This window comes from Cydia pomonella, chromosome 20 (genome assembly GCF_033807575.1).
Source record: "Cydia pomonella isolate Wapato2018A chromosome 20, ilCydPomo1, whole genome shotgun sequence".
Lineage (NCBI taxonomy): Eukaryota > Metazoa > Arthropoda > Insecta > Lepidoptera > Tortricidae > Cydia > Cydia pomonella.
In genome coordinates this window covers 12613444-12629441 of record NC_084722.1, presented here as the reverse complement: position 1 = coordinate 12629441, position 15998 = coordinate 12613444, and the positions used below count along the sequence as shown (strand labels likewise).

The 15998-nt window shown below is 37.0% G+C and overlaps 1 protein-coding gene across 2 annotated transcripts in view; it reads left to right on the top strand.

Moving 5' to 3' along the window:
* The window catches only part of LOC133529023 (uncharacterized), a 162267-nt gene that overhangs the window by 54123 nt on the left and 92146 nt on the right, over positions 1-15998 (top strand). The window contains exon 1 of one of the 2 annotated variants that reach the window (XM_061866607.1): positions 330-402. The exons of the other annotated variant lie outside the window; for it this stretch is intronic. Within the exon in view, the coding sequence (XP_061722591.1) occupies positions 367-402 (36 nt within the window). The 5' untranslated portion in view covers positions 330-366. Of the gene's footprint in view, positions 1-329; positions 403-15998 lie in introns of those variants that run through there. 2 annotated transcript variants of the gene reach the window in all.

The following is a 15998-nucleotide window of genomic DNA, read 5'->3' as shown; positions in this document are numbered from 1 at the left end:
AGTGACAAAAGTGTGTACAGCCACGGACTTTAATTGTTGAGCCAATTACATTACATTGGACATTTCACATTGACGACAAAATCAGCTTGAACTCTGTAAACACCCCTATAATGGAACATGCACCAGTAATAGGATGGTATAGAAAAATCCTGTAAAACAAGTATTTACCATTAATTGTATTTTTTTAAATACTACGTCGGTGGCAAACAAGCATACGGCCCGCCTGATGGTAAGCAGTATCCGTAGCCTATGTACGCCTGCAACTCCAGAGTTACATGCGCGTTGCCACCCTAACCCCCTCCCGCCCCTCGTTGAGCTCTGGCAACTACTTAAAGTTAGATTTGACATATCTGCGCGTCGTCGTGGATGACACGAACTATATACAGAGTTTCAGTTAACAAAGTAAGTACATAAGAATAAGCTAAGAAGATAAATTGATAGTATCTTTCATCTAATTTAAAATTTATTTGACTATTACGCATATTTTCTTATGTCTATTATTAATTTAATACTTTTTTCATTATTTTAAAGAAAAATATTTATTGACAATAACAATATACATAATGGATATATACAGATGATTACTATAACTAGCTTATATCTAAAATAGGCCCTTGAGGCATTGTACCAAGGATGCTGGCGGCATTTCCTCGTTCTATCGCAATACTGATACGTTGTGCGAGGAAGCCGTCAGCTCATTATTTTGATACTGGCGATTCAGTTTTATATTTATAGTTACATCCATATGTTACTCTTTAAAATGTTTGATACAGATGTCACGGTCTCGTCTATAAATGTTACCTACGCAAATACATAACCATTGGTCAATCACCTTGTTATGTCCATTTTTTAAGGCAAGCCCATCTGTCTCAATCTCAACTATTATGTCATTCACAAATATCCAGTAAACCAGAAGTATTTCATACTTTTAACAATACTTAAGTATCCTGGTACCAATACTTAAATGGAGTTCAATAGAAATTGCGAATAATGTAAGCAAACATGACAGATTTTGTTAGCATTTGACATATAACCTAACATTTTTACGGTGTAATTTTCTCTGAAATATTAATAATTATTTATTTATTCATTTATTTAATCTTTATTGTACAAAAAAAATACAAACGTATAAAAGGATAATGAAGGTAAAATGGTTTGTTTATTTTATTTGCAATTTCTATTGAACTTCACTTTATAATGCTGCAGTACTTACACATGCCTTCAGTTTAATGTTTGTAGACAGTTATGCTTATATAAACTAAAGGAGGGGATCGAGGGAACCCACCGAAACTTAAACAATTTAAAATTATTAAACGTAATTGCAACTATATTTTTCTAAAATAACTATTCGATCTGTGTTTGACCGACGGCCGTATTCGAACAATGCTCTACGATGTCACCACGATACGATAACCATCTGTCACTGTCACAAGTGTCATTTTTTCAACCAAAAAATTTGACACTGTGAAATCGGTATCGTATCGCTGTGACATCTTAAGAAGCATTGTTCGAATACGGCCGCAAGTTCCCGTCCATGCGGGTGGATATGGGACGCATTAAATTTCTGACATTAAACATCTGTCCAATAGTATGTAAATGGGAGAATCAACTTTTTAGCGTCACTCGTTGCCACGGTTACGATTAGTTGTCCAGGGGACAAAAGTTCATTGAATTACTGATTTTATGGTACTTAAATGTATTAAACTTGCGTTTTTGTGGTCGTTATAACCAATGTCCATAATGGGCCCCCTACTAAGCATATTAACAGAACGGCATACAACGTCTCTTCAAACAAACTGTGCCACTGTTGTCCCTTGGACAACGGGACAGGATAACAAAACAAAAAAAGTTGATTCACCCAAATAGTACATGAAAGCTAATATTTTTCCCACGCTATTCATTGTCATTGCTTGCAGTTCCTCCACTACAAACTTCGCACATATCCAACATACTTGACAACACTAGAGCAGCGAAGGCAACGCGATGACTTAATAGAAACATACAAAATACTTATAGGACACTACAACGTACCCGCATTGAGTGATATTTTCACTCGGAATATGTGTGACAGACTGAGAGGACATTCTCTGAAGCTGACACGGACGCCGAGTAGTAGCAACCCTAGACGACACTTCCTGTCTAACCGCGTATTGAAAGTGTGGAACAGTTTGCCCGAATCCGAAATCAGTGAACTCTTTTAAAAATAGACTCGACAAACATTTTATAAATGTTGCACAACACAAGTGCAGGACATTGATGTGCACGTATCAGCTATAAGCTGCCTGTGCATTCATAAATAATAAATAATACTTAAGTATTCTACTTTATATCAATAACACAAAGTCCATCGACCTTTTCGGAACGTTGTTTCAATAGCATCAGATCGCTTTCTTTGATCTTATATCTCTTATTGACGTTATGTTTTCAGAAATCACCTGTATATTAAAGCTCTTAAGTCTCATTTTAGCTCTAACACCAAGAATCGAAGTGTACCGTTTCTGATAGAGTTGACACGTGACGTCATTTCATATATCGCAGCGGTTCCCAGTTCCAACTAGTTATCAAATTGCTTGGCTATGGGATTTGGCGTGATGGTGCGTTCTCGCGGAAGTGCGTCCTAATCTTACGTGATAGAAGGTAATGTAAGGACCACTTAGTCTAACTAGGGTTATCTTGATGCAATTCAATTCAGATTGAGTTTTAGTCGTTTTATAACAAAATTACTGACAAATACAGAGGGCCTACCGCTAACCACGTTTGACGTGTTGCCTCTCTGTTGCACTTGTAAATTTGTACGTAAGCATGACAGGGAGGCAACACGTCGAACGTGGTTCGCGGTAAGCCCTCAGGCACCTAACAACCTGCATTTATAGTTCGTTTTTTAGCATTAGAAAATAGGTAAACAATCTTGACATGTCATTTTATTGAAGAACGCTTTTTTTTAAAACCGGCCAAGTGCGAGTCGGATTCGCCTACGAAGGGTTGCGTATCATTATCTATAAAATTGGCAAAAAAAATCATGTCTGTTGTATGGAAGCCCCCTTAAATATTTATTTTATTCTGTTTTTTAGTATTTGGTGTTATAGCGGCCACAGAAATACATTATCTGTGAAAATTTCAACTGTCTAACTCACGGTTCATAAGATACATCCTGGTGACAGACAGACAGACGGACGGACAGCGGAGTCTTAGCAATAGGGTCCCGTTTTACCCTTTTGGTAATACTATTACTTATGAAAGCAATAGAATTAAATAATTGTTACATATTTGCCGTGACTTATTTTTTCGAAAGTATTTTTCAATAAAAAGACACATCAATCAAAATCGCTTATCGTACCTTCTTTCTAATGCTAAAAAAACGAATTATAGAGACCTTGATGTGACCCTCTGATAACAATAATCTCTTTGGTCTTTGCTTTGCCTGAAGGTTCACTTGTAGAGAATGCCTGTCAGCTCTTAATCCGCATTCGGTCCTTAAGGTTTTCTTATTCAGAATAAAAATTAAATAATATAATTAAATTGATGTATATTTTATAAGTTACAACATCTTCATATATTTTGACGCCCATATATTTAAATGTCTTCTAAGGTAAATTTCTAATTTCTGACAGTCTTATTCTAATACGGTAATACCTATCTTATTTTAATAAATGGTTAATTAACGGGCTTGCACTGAAAGGAATATTTGCATAACAGTAACAATGGTTATTTACGATACAAGTGCAGAAAATTGGAAATTCACAACGAGTGGTGAAAAATTCAAGTGATGTTTTAAATCAACACGAGTTGCGAATTAACTACTCGCACGTGTATCGTAAACAGTTTTACAGTACATATGGCTCTTAATAGCTTCGACATATGCGCGGAAACTGCTCATTCCCGCTCACGTGCGAGAAAGTAACACCATATGTACTGTAATATTTTGTTATACTACTTGCTTACACATAAATTGGGATTTACAAACTATGTGTTAGGTACACCGGCCAAGAGGTCTATTTGTAACAATGAAATCTGTTTTCTTTATTAGGTAAGTACATACTTAAGTTATTTTTTAAATTACACAATGACTTCGGTTAGGAAATTATTTTTTTCATTGTGTTTGCCACCTCTACATATGAATTCAAACTGAACGTATATCATAATGATTGACAATTCCGTAATAATTGCTTTCAGTTTCTCTGATAAGTTTAGACCCTAATTTTCAGTCGAGTTTTCAACTGTTCGCGTGTGAATCGAATGTGAGATAATTTGCTCGCTTCTCGAAATTAACGTTCAAGTTTTCATGATAGACCTTTTCGATTTGGAAACTTTTCAATGATAGCCGCCATAAAAGTTTCCTAATAGTGTTGGGAATAAGTTTAAACCACTTACGTTACTTATGCTGTTATCTACAAAGTCATCTGCATACCCCGGACAGATGGAGGCAATTTAGGTTTGATAATAGTGCAAAGGCAAATTAAAGTTGAAAATCAAGCAGATATGTCTGCATTATTATGTAACATTATTATTTAGTTAATTTGCAGACATATCTGCTTGATTTTCAACGTTCATTTGCGTTTGCACTATTGTCAAACCCTGAATTGCCCCCGTCTGTCCGGGTTATGGTCATCTGCAATCGAAATCTATCGAGATATTTATTTAAATACAGTGTAGGTACTAGGTATTGTCATTAAGAAAATTTCAGAACTAACACTTTTTAACCTTTTGACCGCCAAAGACAACTGCACTTAACTTTGCTCTTTCTTAGTCGTTGGATTTTAACTATAACGCGCAAGTGACAAACACTAGTCCTCTCTGTTTTACTTAGGTATTATTTTAATTATGCTGTCTCTTTTACGTCTTTTGCGTATTTAGGTTCATGTTAACAATAAACATATTATTTTGAGTGTGTGCTTGTTATGTTATTCGTATACCATTGGCCTTAAATAATATATTTTCTCAAACATTCGTCATTATAACATTTGAAACTTTCGCGTTTTGAACACATATTAAAAACGGTTGTATCGCGAATTAAATTTTTTATCTTTATTCTTTTTTTCTTTATTTTTTATGCCGACATTGTTCGCTTTTATTTGAGCTTACAAACTCACAGTACAACCCTAAGCTCACAAACGGTAGACACTTCACAATCTAAAGCATACGATTCAATAAGATAGCGCCTAGCGTGCCGCCGCCTCGTAAACATCGTATAGCAAGTTTAATGGCCGCCGGATAGCACCTACAACTTTGACGGGAACTTGAACTGTGAGTTATATCCGACTAGGATCTGCTAGCGACAGCATTTTAGTTCTTTTTTAAGTTTCTGATAATAAAAAATATATATTTTAAGCCCTAAACTGAGCAAAGCTCTACTATGGGCACTAAGCGACGACATAAATAAATAAATAGAAAAAAATTGGCGCCAATCTCATCTAATGACCACACGTACACAATTTAATCACCAATTTTAGATTTATGGTGAGTTTCGAGCACTCGAAATGAAAAGTCCCCCTAAACGCGCATAATAGCGTCGAAAATTGGCATTGATGCGTCTGCAACTTTGCAGCTCCATTTGCTCGGTCAAAATCTAAAACTATTATCAAGTAAGCCAATTTCATTTTCGAGTCCGCACCACCTGATTTGATCAGGCAATTTAATCAGATTGAGCGAAAATTGACCCCGTCTGGTCTGGTCTTTAATCTGTCATTTCGACTTAAATATTTGTAAGCAGGGGATAAAAATATAAATTAACTAATTAAGGCTTGTAAGCTTTTATGAATAAGGGGGTTAGAAACTACATTCTCTCGTTTTGAAATCGTAGTAACCCACAGGCTAGTGAAATGGTTAAGTGGAGTAATTGCGAGCAAGCATATTGTACTGTGCAATGCATCCTGCGGTGCGCCGCATGCAGGCTCTCTTCGTGAACATGTTTAATTATAATTATGTGTATGTTTCTGAAATAATGACTTTATGTGAGTGTAGGAGCGAAATACTCATAGTAGAGCATAAAGATAAGGATAAAATAGCAGTACATATGGAAAACTTCGGGATTTTTTGAAAAATCATAAGAATTAAAGGAAGCATCCATTTTGAATATAAAAAAAGTTTTTCATAAGAAAATTGCATATTTGGAAACTTTCCGTCGGGACATCAATAGACAGCAGGTAAAATTTCTAAAATTGTAAAATCTCGACTATACTCGTACAGTCAGCATCAAAAGTAGCGGATCAAACAAGGTTTTAAAAGTATCTACCATTCTGAAACAGCTTAACAAAATGTGGTGGTTCTATATGTAGAACAATTAAGACGGTAAAAGATGTACTTTTGAATGTAAATTTTAGAGATTCATCTATATTTTGGAAAGTTATCCGGAATATCAGATAATTTTGGCGCGTTGTTTCATCCGCTACTATTGATGCCGACTGTACGTACCGTTTGTAAAACTGAACGGCTTGTAATGTAGCACCACAGTGGCGTTAGATACATCTCTATAATATAGGTATCCCTTGAATCCCACAGTGACGTAGCCTATGTACAATTGCCATCAGATATATCGGCGCGGCCAAGGTGCTCACAAATATCTGAACACGCCTCTATTAACAGGTATTTTTGAGCACCGGCCGCTCCGATTATATCTGATGGCAACAGTAGACTTGTACGTATACAAACGTATGTATAAATAAATAAGTAATAAGCAATCGGTTTTCTTGATGACATAACCCTACTGAGTTAATCTCAGGCTCTAAAAATTAATGCCCAGCAAATATGGTTCATAATTACATGGTAAGTGCCGAGTTGTCAGCACAGGCTTATCACATGTACGAACGACAAAAATACGTGCCCATCGGTAGACTTTATCACGTTGTAATATGGTTTAAGATCAGGTAACCGTGTTGACCATAACAAAAATAGCTGGCTATTGGTGGACCTTGCTAGGTTGTAATAAGGTTCAGGATGAGTTGACGGTGTGGATGGTAATGACATCTGGCTGACCGGAGCTGGGATCGAAGATCAAAGCGCCGGTGCCGTAATGTAACGATGCGCCGCCCTTTCACTTTCGTGCGCGTGCGACTGCGGCGTGCCGGAGCTTTTTAATCGACTTTGAGGCGACTACACTGAATATCCAGAAGTAGGAAATTAAAATATGTATTTTGTATGGGAATGCTGTTCGTTATTGTCTGTGTCAGCGTGATAAAGACCACTGTCCGTCATTTTCATTTTCATTTTCAATAGCACGATTTTTAAAGTCACGGTTATTTTATCACGTGAATATATATTCATCCATCATATTTAGAGTAGTTGGCGTTTTTTCCAAGAAAGATAAATGAGATGGAATAGGAAAATTAAAATAATAAGTAACTACCTAGTTAATTCATAAAAGTGTAGAATTATACCAGTACCCCTAGTGTAAATAAATTCGATTTTGAAACGTGACGTACGCGTTTGCGTTTAGTCTCATTTTGTATTGGATTTAGAAAGAGCGCGCCAAGCGGGACGTTTTGGAAACTCAAAATCCTATACAAAATGAGACTTAACGCAAACGCGTTCGTCACGTTATGATGTCGATAAAATTTACACTAGGGGTACTGCAATGTGGACCTGTATACTTAAATAAAATATTAAAATGCAGAAATAGTTGAAACTATCTTAGAATTGCGCCGCTAAAATAGTTTCCTATTCTGTTAATAAATTGTATATTATACTTGCTATTTTGGTTCACTGCCATTCATATTTTGATTGACTGCCATTTTTGGTTTATTATTGAATTAATATATCAAAGAAAGTGATCTCCAGGTTCAACAGTCATATTTCCATCATCAGTTTTAATGCATCATGAGTTTTGACGACCGGTCTAGCCTAGTGGATAGTGACCCTGCGTACGATGCCGACGGTCCCGGTTTCAAATCCTGGTAAGGGCATTTATTCGTGTGATGAGCATGGATATTTGTTCCCGAGTCATGGGTGTTTTCTATGTATTTAAGTATTTATAAATATTTGTAGTTTTGTTCAGATATATCTTCTTTGTTTTTGTTATATTATGTAATTTGTCTTGTTTTTGTATACGAATAGTTGAATAAACAGTTTTAAATTAGAAATACATTGCAAATATTTATATATTATATATATCGTCGTCTAAGTACCCTCAACACAAGCCTTATTGAGCTTACTGTGGGATTTAGTCAATTTGTGTAATAATGTCCTAATATATTTATTTATTTTATTTTATTAATGCCAGTTGACTTTAACTACCGACAAATATGAACCATCAAATTACCCGTAGTAGTAACAAGATACTTGGTAGAAACCCGCGCGTGGTTCAGAGTTCAGCTCCTGACAATAATCAGAGGAAAGTGGCATCGCCCTGCGCCCGCGGCCGCCTCTTCGCAGAAATGAAAGTTCAGGATTTCCGGAATCTCAGAGAACGGCTGACGCTCTTTCATCAAGTGTCTTTCTAACGGCCCGAAGGTCGAAGAATGATTAAGACACGTTTAAGATCTTGGAAAGTTCTTTAAAAGATCGATAACTAAACGACATGTCTAAATTGACGTTTATTTCGATTCCGCTGTGATCCTAAGATCCATCTACGATATTTCTAACGTCAAATTGACATTGGTTGCCCGAATCTAGCTGCATCTATCAATTATACGACATATACAAACGATATCTAAATGAGAACTTATTTAAACCAGAACTTATCGTTATCGTATTTCATTCTTCGAATCGAGCCGTAAGACACATGACAACAAATACATTGTATATGCAAGGTTTTTTGTTGTATTGGTATTGCACGATCGAAAGATGTCACTTGATAATCTGTAGAAAACAGCGAAATGCCAATTTTGAAATACGAGCGATAGAAATTGAGAATCTAGTAGACCACTCGTTTTCGATTCTAGTAGTAGAATTTAAATGTCTTGTGTGGAGACAAAGCCGGTCAAAAAAGTTTATCTGTAGAAAAAGGCGCGAAATTCATATTTGCTATGAAAACCTTGCACCCTTCGCGCCTAAATTTTTTAAAACTTGCCACTTTTTTCTACTGACGGAAATAATAAAAATACTAAGGGGAAACACTAAATCGAGCGATCGAAATTCAAAAATCTGCCCCTGATCAACTTACACGGCTGTGAGCGTCATGTACCGACTTCAATTTCAAGAACAAGAAGGTTTTGTACTCAGGACATTCGGGGTGGGAATGTACCTTACATTACAATGTACGGTGTGTTTGAACTTAACGATAATTTAAAGCCCCCATGTCCGATTTCAGTACGTACGTAGTTCTTTTTTATTTCGAATTCTTGTATCTACTAGTATAAGTAGAATTGTTACCTGTATGTGTGACCCCATTATTACCTCTAAGGGGCTGCATTTTATAAAATTATTCCTTGGTGAAGCTCTACACCATTTGAATAGTAATGTTCCAAACCGTCCAGCATGAGTTGCGTTCTCATGTTATCAGAGTGACTTTGTTTTATCTGTCAGTATCTAGAATAACGCAAGTGTTTTGTGTATATTATTAGACTTACAATTAACGCATCATTAAGATTCAAGTCTGTATTTCTCACATTTCTTCTCATATTTATTTTTCTTGGAATATTTGCAATTTTTATTGTTTCAAATAAACGTTTATTTAGACGTGAATGTCAGTCAAATGGCGAATATTTTAAATTTACGCAAGAGTTCACGTCAGGTGTATGCACATGTATAGGTAACGTATGGCAAAGTTTGGTAACTGTCCATCACTAACAAGACGTAAACTTTGGTTCTTAATGTTAAGGGGTCATATCGTGATATTTTATCAGTTGTTATCAACTAATGTAGGTACTATTTTTAAGCACAACATAAAAGTGGTCTCTTAAAGTCTGTTGATGTTGATTTTAAACAGATAATTTATGAAATTTTCCTTAGATAAAAATGAATAAACTTTTATTACATTCAATTGTTTAATAAATAGATATAAATGCAAGTTAAAGAAAAGACAAGTAAAAGGTTTATAGGTATTTAGGTTAATATTATATTTAAAGCACCTGAAAGAACTTAGGTAGTTCATTGTTAAATACAATCTATATATTTATTCCGAGATGAAAAAGCATGTACATAAATAAATAAATAAATTGATATTTTGAGTTTGTTATTCTTCAGTTTTGATCGTGATGTGTTTAGACGGCAGAGCGTGCTAAAGAAAATTACACACTCGTGAAACCGAACCGAATGTGCCCTGACCCTGACGTGTTTAGACGGCAGAGCGTGCTAAAGAAAATTACACACTCGTAAAACCAAAACCGAATGGGCCCTGACGTGTTTAGACCGCAGAGCGTGCTAAAGAAAATTACACACTCGTAAAACTGAACCGAATGGGCCCTGACGTGTTTAGACGGCATGGCAGAGCGTGCTAAAGAAAATTACACACTCGTGAAACCGAACCGAATGTGTCTTGACCCTGACGTGTTTAGACGGCAGAGCGTGCTAAAGAAAATTACACACTCGTAAAATTCATAACTTTCTGCCGGGTGGGGTCCATTTCGTGATGCGCACTTAATGCTCTGTTTCTCTGCTTTTGATGTCTGTACATGTTCATACATGTTTTGTGATTGTCAAGAAATAAATTGTTTGACATGACGCCAACGGCCACTTTCTATCACTGTGCACCGCTCCGCTCGCCGTCGGCAGGGTGTTCATCCTCATACCCTAGCCTAAATAAATGGTCGCGCACTGCGCGGCTTAAGAGGAATTTCTTCCCGCGGACGCTCCGGCTGTGGAATGAGCATCCTGCCGAGGTTTTCCCAAGGGTATACAGTATGGGGTTCTTCAAAAAAGGAGTGTACAGGTTTTTAAAGGCTCGGCATTGCGCATGTAACACCTCTGGAGTTGCAGGCGTCTATAGGCTACGGTAACTGCTTACCATCAGGCGAGCCGTATGCTTGTTTGTCACCAACGTGGTATTAAAAAAAATCCTTTTATCTTTATCTAAATCATTTTTCTTTAAACTCGATTTAAAGGCTATTTTTTTCTTTTTAATATCTCTTTGCCCGAGACATTGCATTGGTCTTATGATACCGAAGATTTACGACGCTCGAGTCCGATTCAATGCAATTGCAGAATTATTGGCCCATTTTAATTATTTTACCGTTCCCTTGTACGGCTGTTCATTAATCAGCGGACGAATATAGCTTTCTTGCAGCATATTTCAGTTTAATACATGCCATTTTGTTTTCAAAATGGAGAAATGATGGCTTAAAGGTGGTCGAAATAATCATAAATCTTTAATTCTGATATTATTCAAAATTCAATCCTGATACGTATTCTTACCTGCCTACCATTTCTTTAAGTATAACGTGATTGAGGACTTGTAGTTATAGGTTTGTACTCCGTGCCGTGCAGGACCGTGTTTTCGCATCTTAAAGGTATTATAATCTTTTCGATAGGTTCGCTAGGATTATTACCTATCGTAGAGAGTGACAGAAAATGCATTTTATAATTGTTTGCATATTTATTTATTTATTTAAACTTTATTGGACAAAAGAAAACTTATCGTACAAAAGGCGGACTTAATGCCAAAAGGCATTCTCTACCAGTCAACCTTAAGGTAAAGCAGAGAGATTGTGGGCGGTGTTATTAGCTATTACTAGGTACCTACTATTAAAAAAATAACACAAAAGCTTACCTAAGATTCAACATACATAAGCAACAAAATACATATATACACTAGTAGCTCTGTGAGCTGTAGACCTCGCGAGCATAGCTGATGGCTCCTCTACACGATGGCCCAGCGTAGGCAAGTCCCAGGGGCGCATTTATGCGTTAGAGCAGCGTTTCCTAACTTGGGGGTAATTACCCCCGTAGTGGTAAATCTGGTCTTTTACGGAGGTAATAAGCTCAATTAAATATAACAGAAATTAGACCTGTAAGAAAGAATATTGATATTTATTGGGAGTAGGGGTAAAATCGGGTTCCCTAGTTAGTCATAGGGGTGGCGGAACTGACAAGGTTAGGAACCACTGCGTTAGAGGGAGCAAGTGATATTGCTATCTCATTTCACCGCATAGCTGTGTCCCTTAGATTGGCCTACGCTGGGCCATCGTGTAGAGGAGCCCTTAAAACTGAATAAATGTATGGCTCCGCTGTTTAGAAGAATTTATAAAAACTAAATTGACAAAAAAACATAATTATCGAATAGGATGGTCCAACTTTGTATGTAGAAAAAAGTTGAAAGGATTTTTATAGAACAGTATTCTATGTGCCAAATATGAACTCATTTGCGAATGATTAGGTGGTCGCTATGATTTTGTAATTTGCAATATCCTCATACAAATAAAAAAATGCAAAGTTACCTAACAAAAAAAAAAACGATCGCCATTTTTTTTAGCATACTTATAAATAATAAATAAAACGAATAAAGAGCCCTTAAAGATATTTCCAAAGCAGAATTATTGATGGGTCAATTTATTTTCATACTATTTTGTATACCAGTATTGTTTCATTTATAGCGACCTCTAAATAATGTTAATTGCTCTTAATTTTTTATAGATACTTTTTCGTAAGAGTCCGCACGGAAAATGAATTTTCATTAATTATTAACTAAGAAAACTTTGTAGACACGTAAATTTACTGCCATCTTTGGACACATGATTAAAACTTTTGGAACGTTATGGTGCCATTGCTCGAAACGATGCTGTCAAACATTTGGCCTTTTATATATTAGATGGCGCCACTTTTAGGTCTTTAACAATTTTATCATATATTAGTCAACGAATAAAGATCAAAAAGATCATCAAGGAAAGGAAAGTCAAATGGCTTTCTACAATTTTTATCATGTGTCGAAAGATATAGCAGCAATTTTACTGTAGCAACAAAATTTTGTTTGACGGTCCACCTCCATTTCAAATTCTCTTTGCCAACGCCTACAAAATGGGAAGGAAAGAGAAAATACTCCCTTTCCCGTTTCCAAACGCCCACAGTTAGTCGGTCATCCCCTGAATGGTAAATGTAGAACCACCTCCATCTTCGTTGGCAGAAGAAGGGCCATCAGAGCTTCACTCTGTAGTGTTTTATCTCTATAGGATTTGGCAATTTAATCCGCTAAAACATTATTTTGCTACATCGAATACCTTGACTAAAATATCAACAGAAGATTTATAATAAATCTTCGGAACACTGTGTTCCTGCAAATTTGTGGCCTGAATTTTTGTAGACAAGATTATAGCAAGCATCGCTGGCTCTTAGTAATCTATATGCACCAAAATTTTCTAAAAGGATGCCACGAACCGTACCGAAACTTTCTGCGGCGACTGCACGCAGGAAATAAGTTAGAAAACCGTTTCCCTCTTTGAGCTATGATATATAATTTTCTTTTATTAAAGCAATATAACATACATTTACTTACGTTTAAACTTCTAGTCCTAATATAATATCAATATTCAAATCTACAACTACGTCTCTATAATAATCTTAATGCAAAAACTGCTCAGATTTTTTTTTACATGAACCCGTTTTCGCCTGGGCAACTGTCCGTCTCCTTGAACTTTAACGGCTGTAAAAAAAAGTTCAGACAATAAAACTGAAACGAATACGCTTTGCTCGCGCTTCGTGCTCGCTTGATCAACAATACGAAATTTAAATACAAAAAAATACAAAATGTTACAATTCAGGGAATAGATCCAGGGTCCTCTTCTGTCTCCCTCTTACAAAGCTTAGTCAATAAAAAATAGGAAATTACAATGCAAAAAAAAAACAAAAAAGATTTCATTGTTCGGGATTTGAGCCCGGAACCTCATAATTGTAAAGCTAGTGTATTCCAATTGAGCCACAAATGGATATATGTGACACGGTGAAATTAGGCTACTTATTCTCGAGTAAAACCTAAATATCTAAATACCCCCTAAACCAGCGTTCTAAAATATCTGAATTTTTCGCAAATCACTCTGTAACCATGTCTCACAAGGAGGAAACTCTTATGATATCGATACGGCTATTTGTTTAGGCGCGACGTACCATGACTCCGCCATTTTGAAAAAAATCCAAAAACTGGATCGACAAAAAAATTCTATTTGATCATAGAATATGGTCACAAAATTTCACGCGAATCGGTTGAGAATTGCGACCTGTAGAGGAGAACATCCGGACATACGAAAGCAGATTGCGCGAGTCAAAACGTAGACCTACGCTACGCTTCGGTCAACTACGCTACGCTTCGGTCAATAATACAAATAATACATACAATATATATAAACTAAATAATAGAAACTAGGAAACCTTCACACTACTAGCAAAGAAAGACCGTACCGATATCTTAAACGCAAATTTATTTGGGGCATTTTTATATTAATAATTACCTAGTTTCAAAAAGTTTCGAGTCTGTAGTATATGAATTTCGTGTATTTTTCAATTTATAAAAATAGTCCATACATAGTAAATGTAGTAATACACAGTAGGGGAGATTGAGGTGAGTTAACACAGGGGTGAAACAATGTAAATTTTACTGTATTTAATCGTCTTGAGCTCTGAAGACAAGGAGGCACATTGAGGCTAACGGTAGGACGAGGATCGTTATTTCCAGCTCGATAACAGTTATAGATGTCTCAAAATTTACGTTGTTTCAACTTACCTATGTTTTAATTCACCTCGGTCTCCCTTAAACTCAGTCTCCCTTAAAGTTTAACGGCAATTCGTTGGTAGATTTGGTGAAATTTACCAAGCAGTTGCAATCAGACAGTAAAAGAGGATCATAGAGGAGTTCCGCCATATTATATCGTATGTCGACAATAAAAATAACTTATCCTTGCATACCTGCATAAATTCGTCATTCTCCACACAATAAAACAGCAGTGTGTTAAAACATTCGTATGCGCTTCCTTATACGTTACGGAAATTTAAAAAAAATCATCTTTATACAATTCTGTACCGACTCGATAGCCCAGGGCGACTCAAGTTTGCAAGAAAATGCACGTGAGTTTAGGTCGTAAGTATATATGATTTAAGCGCGATAATCGCGTTGCAATTTATTGGATTTCAGTTATTATTTCGAGTAGAGTATTAACACTGCGTGTTTATATAATTCGATGCCGCAAAAACAATAACGTATCTCGGCACACAGACTTGTTATCTGAATAGACGTCGCATGTACAGGTCGATTCACGAAAGCTACCGGCCTACCGCCTATCCGATCTTTCTCTTTTACTCTCACTTAGACGTAATCTGAGTGACAGAGAAAAATGCCCGCAATTGACTAACTTCGATTTTCGCAGTTATAGCCCTGGCGCGAATGGAATAATCGAAACGAATGATATCTGACATTGTGTGACTGACAAGTGCTAGCCAGCGTCACCATTTTATTGGTTTATCTTTGACGACCGGTCTCGCCTACTGGGTAGTGACCCTGCCTATAAAGTCGATGGTCCTGGGTTCGAATCCCGGTAAGGACATTTATTCGTGTGATGAGCACGGATAATTGTTCCTGAGTTATGGGTGTTTTCTATGTATTTATATATTATATTGGCTTGTGTTGTGGGTACTCAACACAAGCCGTCTTGAGCTTACCGTGGGGCTTAGTCAATTTGTGTAGCAATGTCCAAACACTAAACTAAACTAAATCTAAAAACGGTCCTTGTGGCAAGGTCCCGATGATGCTGGCTGCGTTACCCCGCTGAACTACCAGACTGATGCGTTGAGCGAGGTAACTGCCAGCTCTCCGGTCCCCAGTTGTGTCCTTGAGTCTCTTTGAAAGGTCTCTAAAGAGACTCAGAGCGCCAGGACCCCACGGACCCAGGGTCTCGACGCCGAACGGAACAAAACTGTATTCGACACCGAGACCGCAGTATTTCCCCACCTTTGCATTTTTAGCCGCCTCCGCAGCAGCTGCCGCCCTTACCGAGGTTCCGTGGAGATGTGACGGGGCTAGCGTATCCACGCCAGTTGCATCCCACACCAGCACCCGCCCCATACTCCACGGAATCAAGGACATCCCGTCAGGTCTCTTGCCGTCACTTCTCGATATACCGGTCGGCTCCAATAGAGCAGGCACA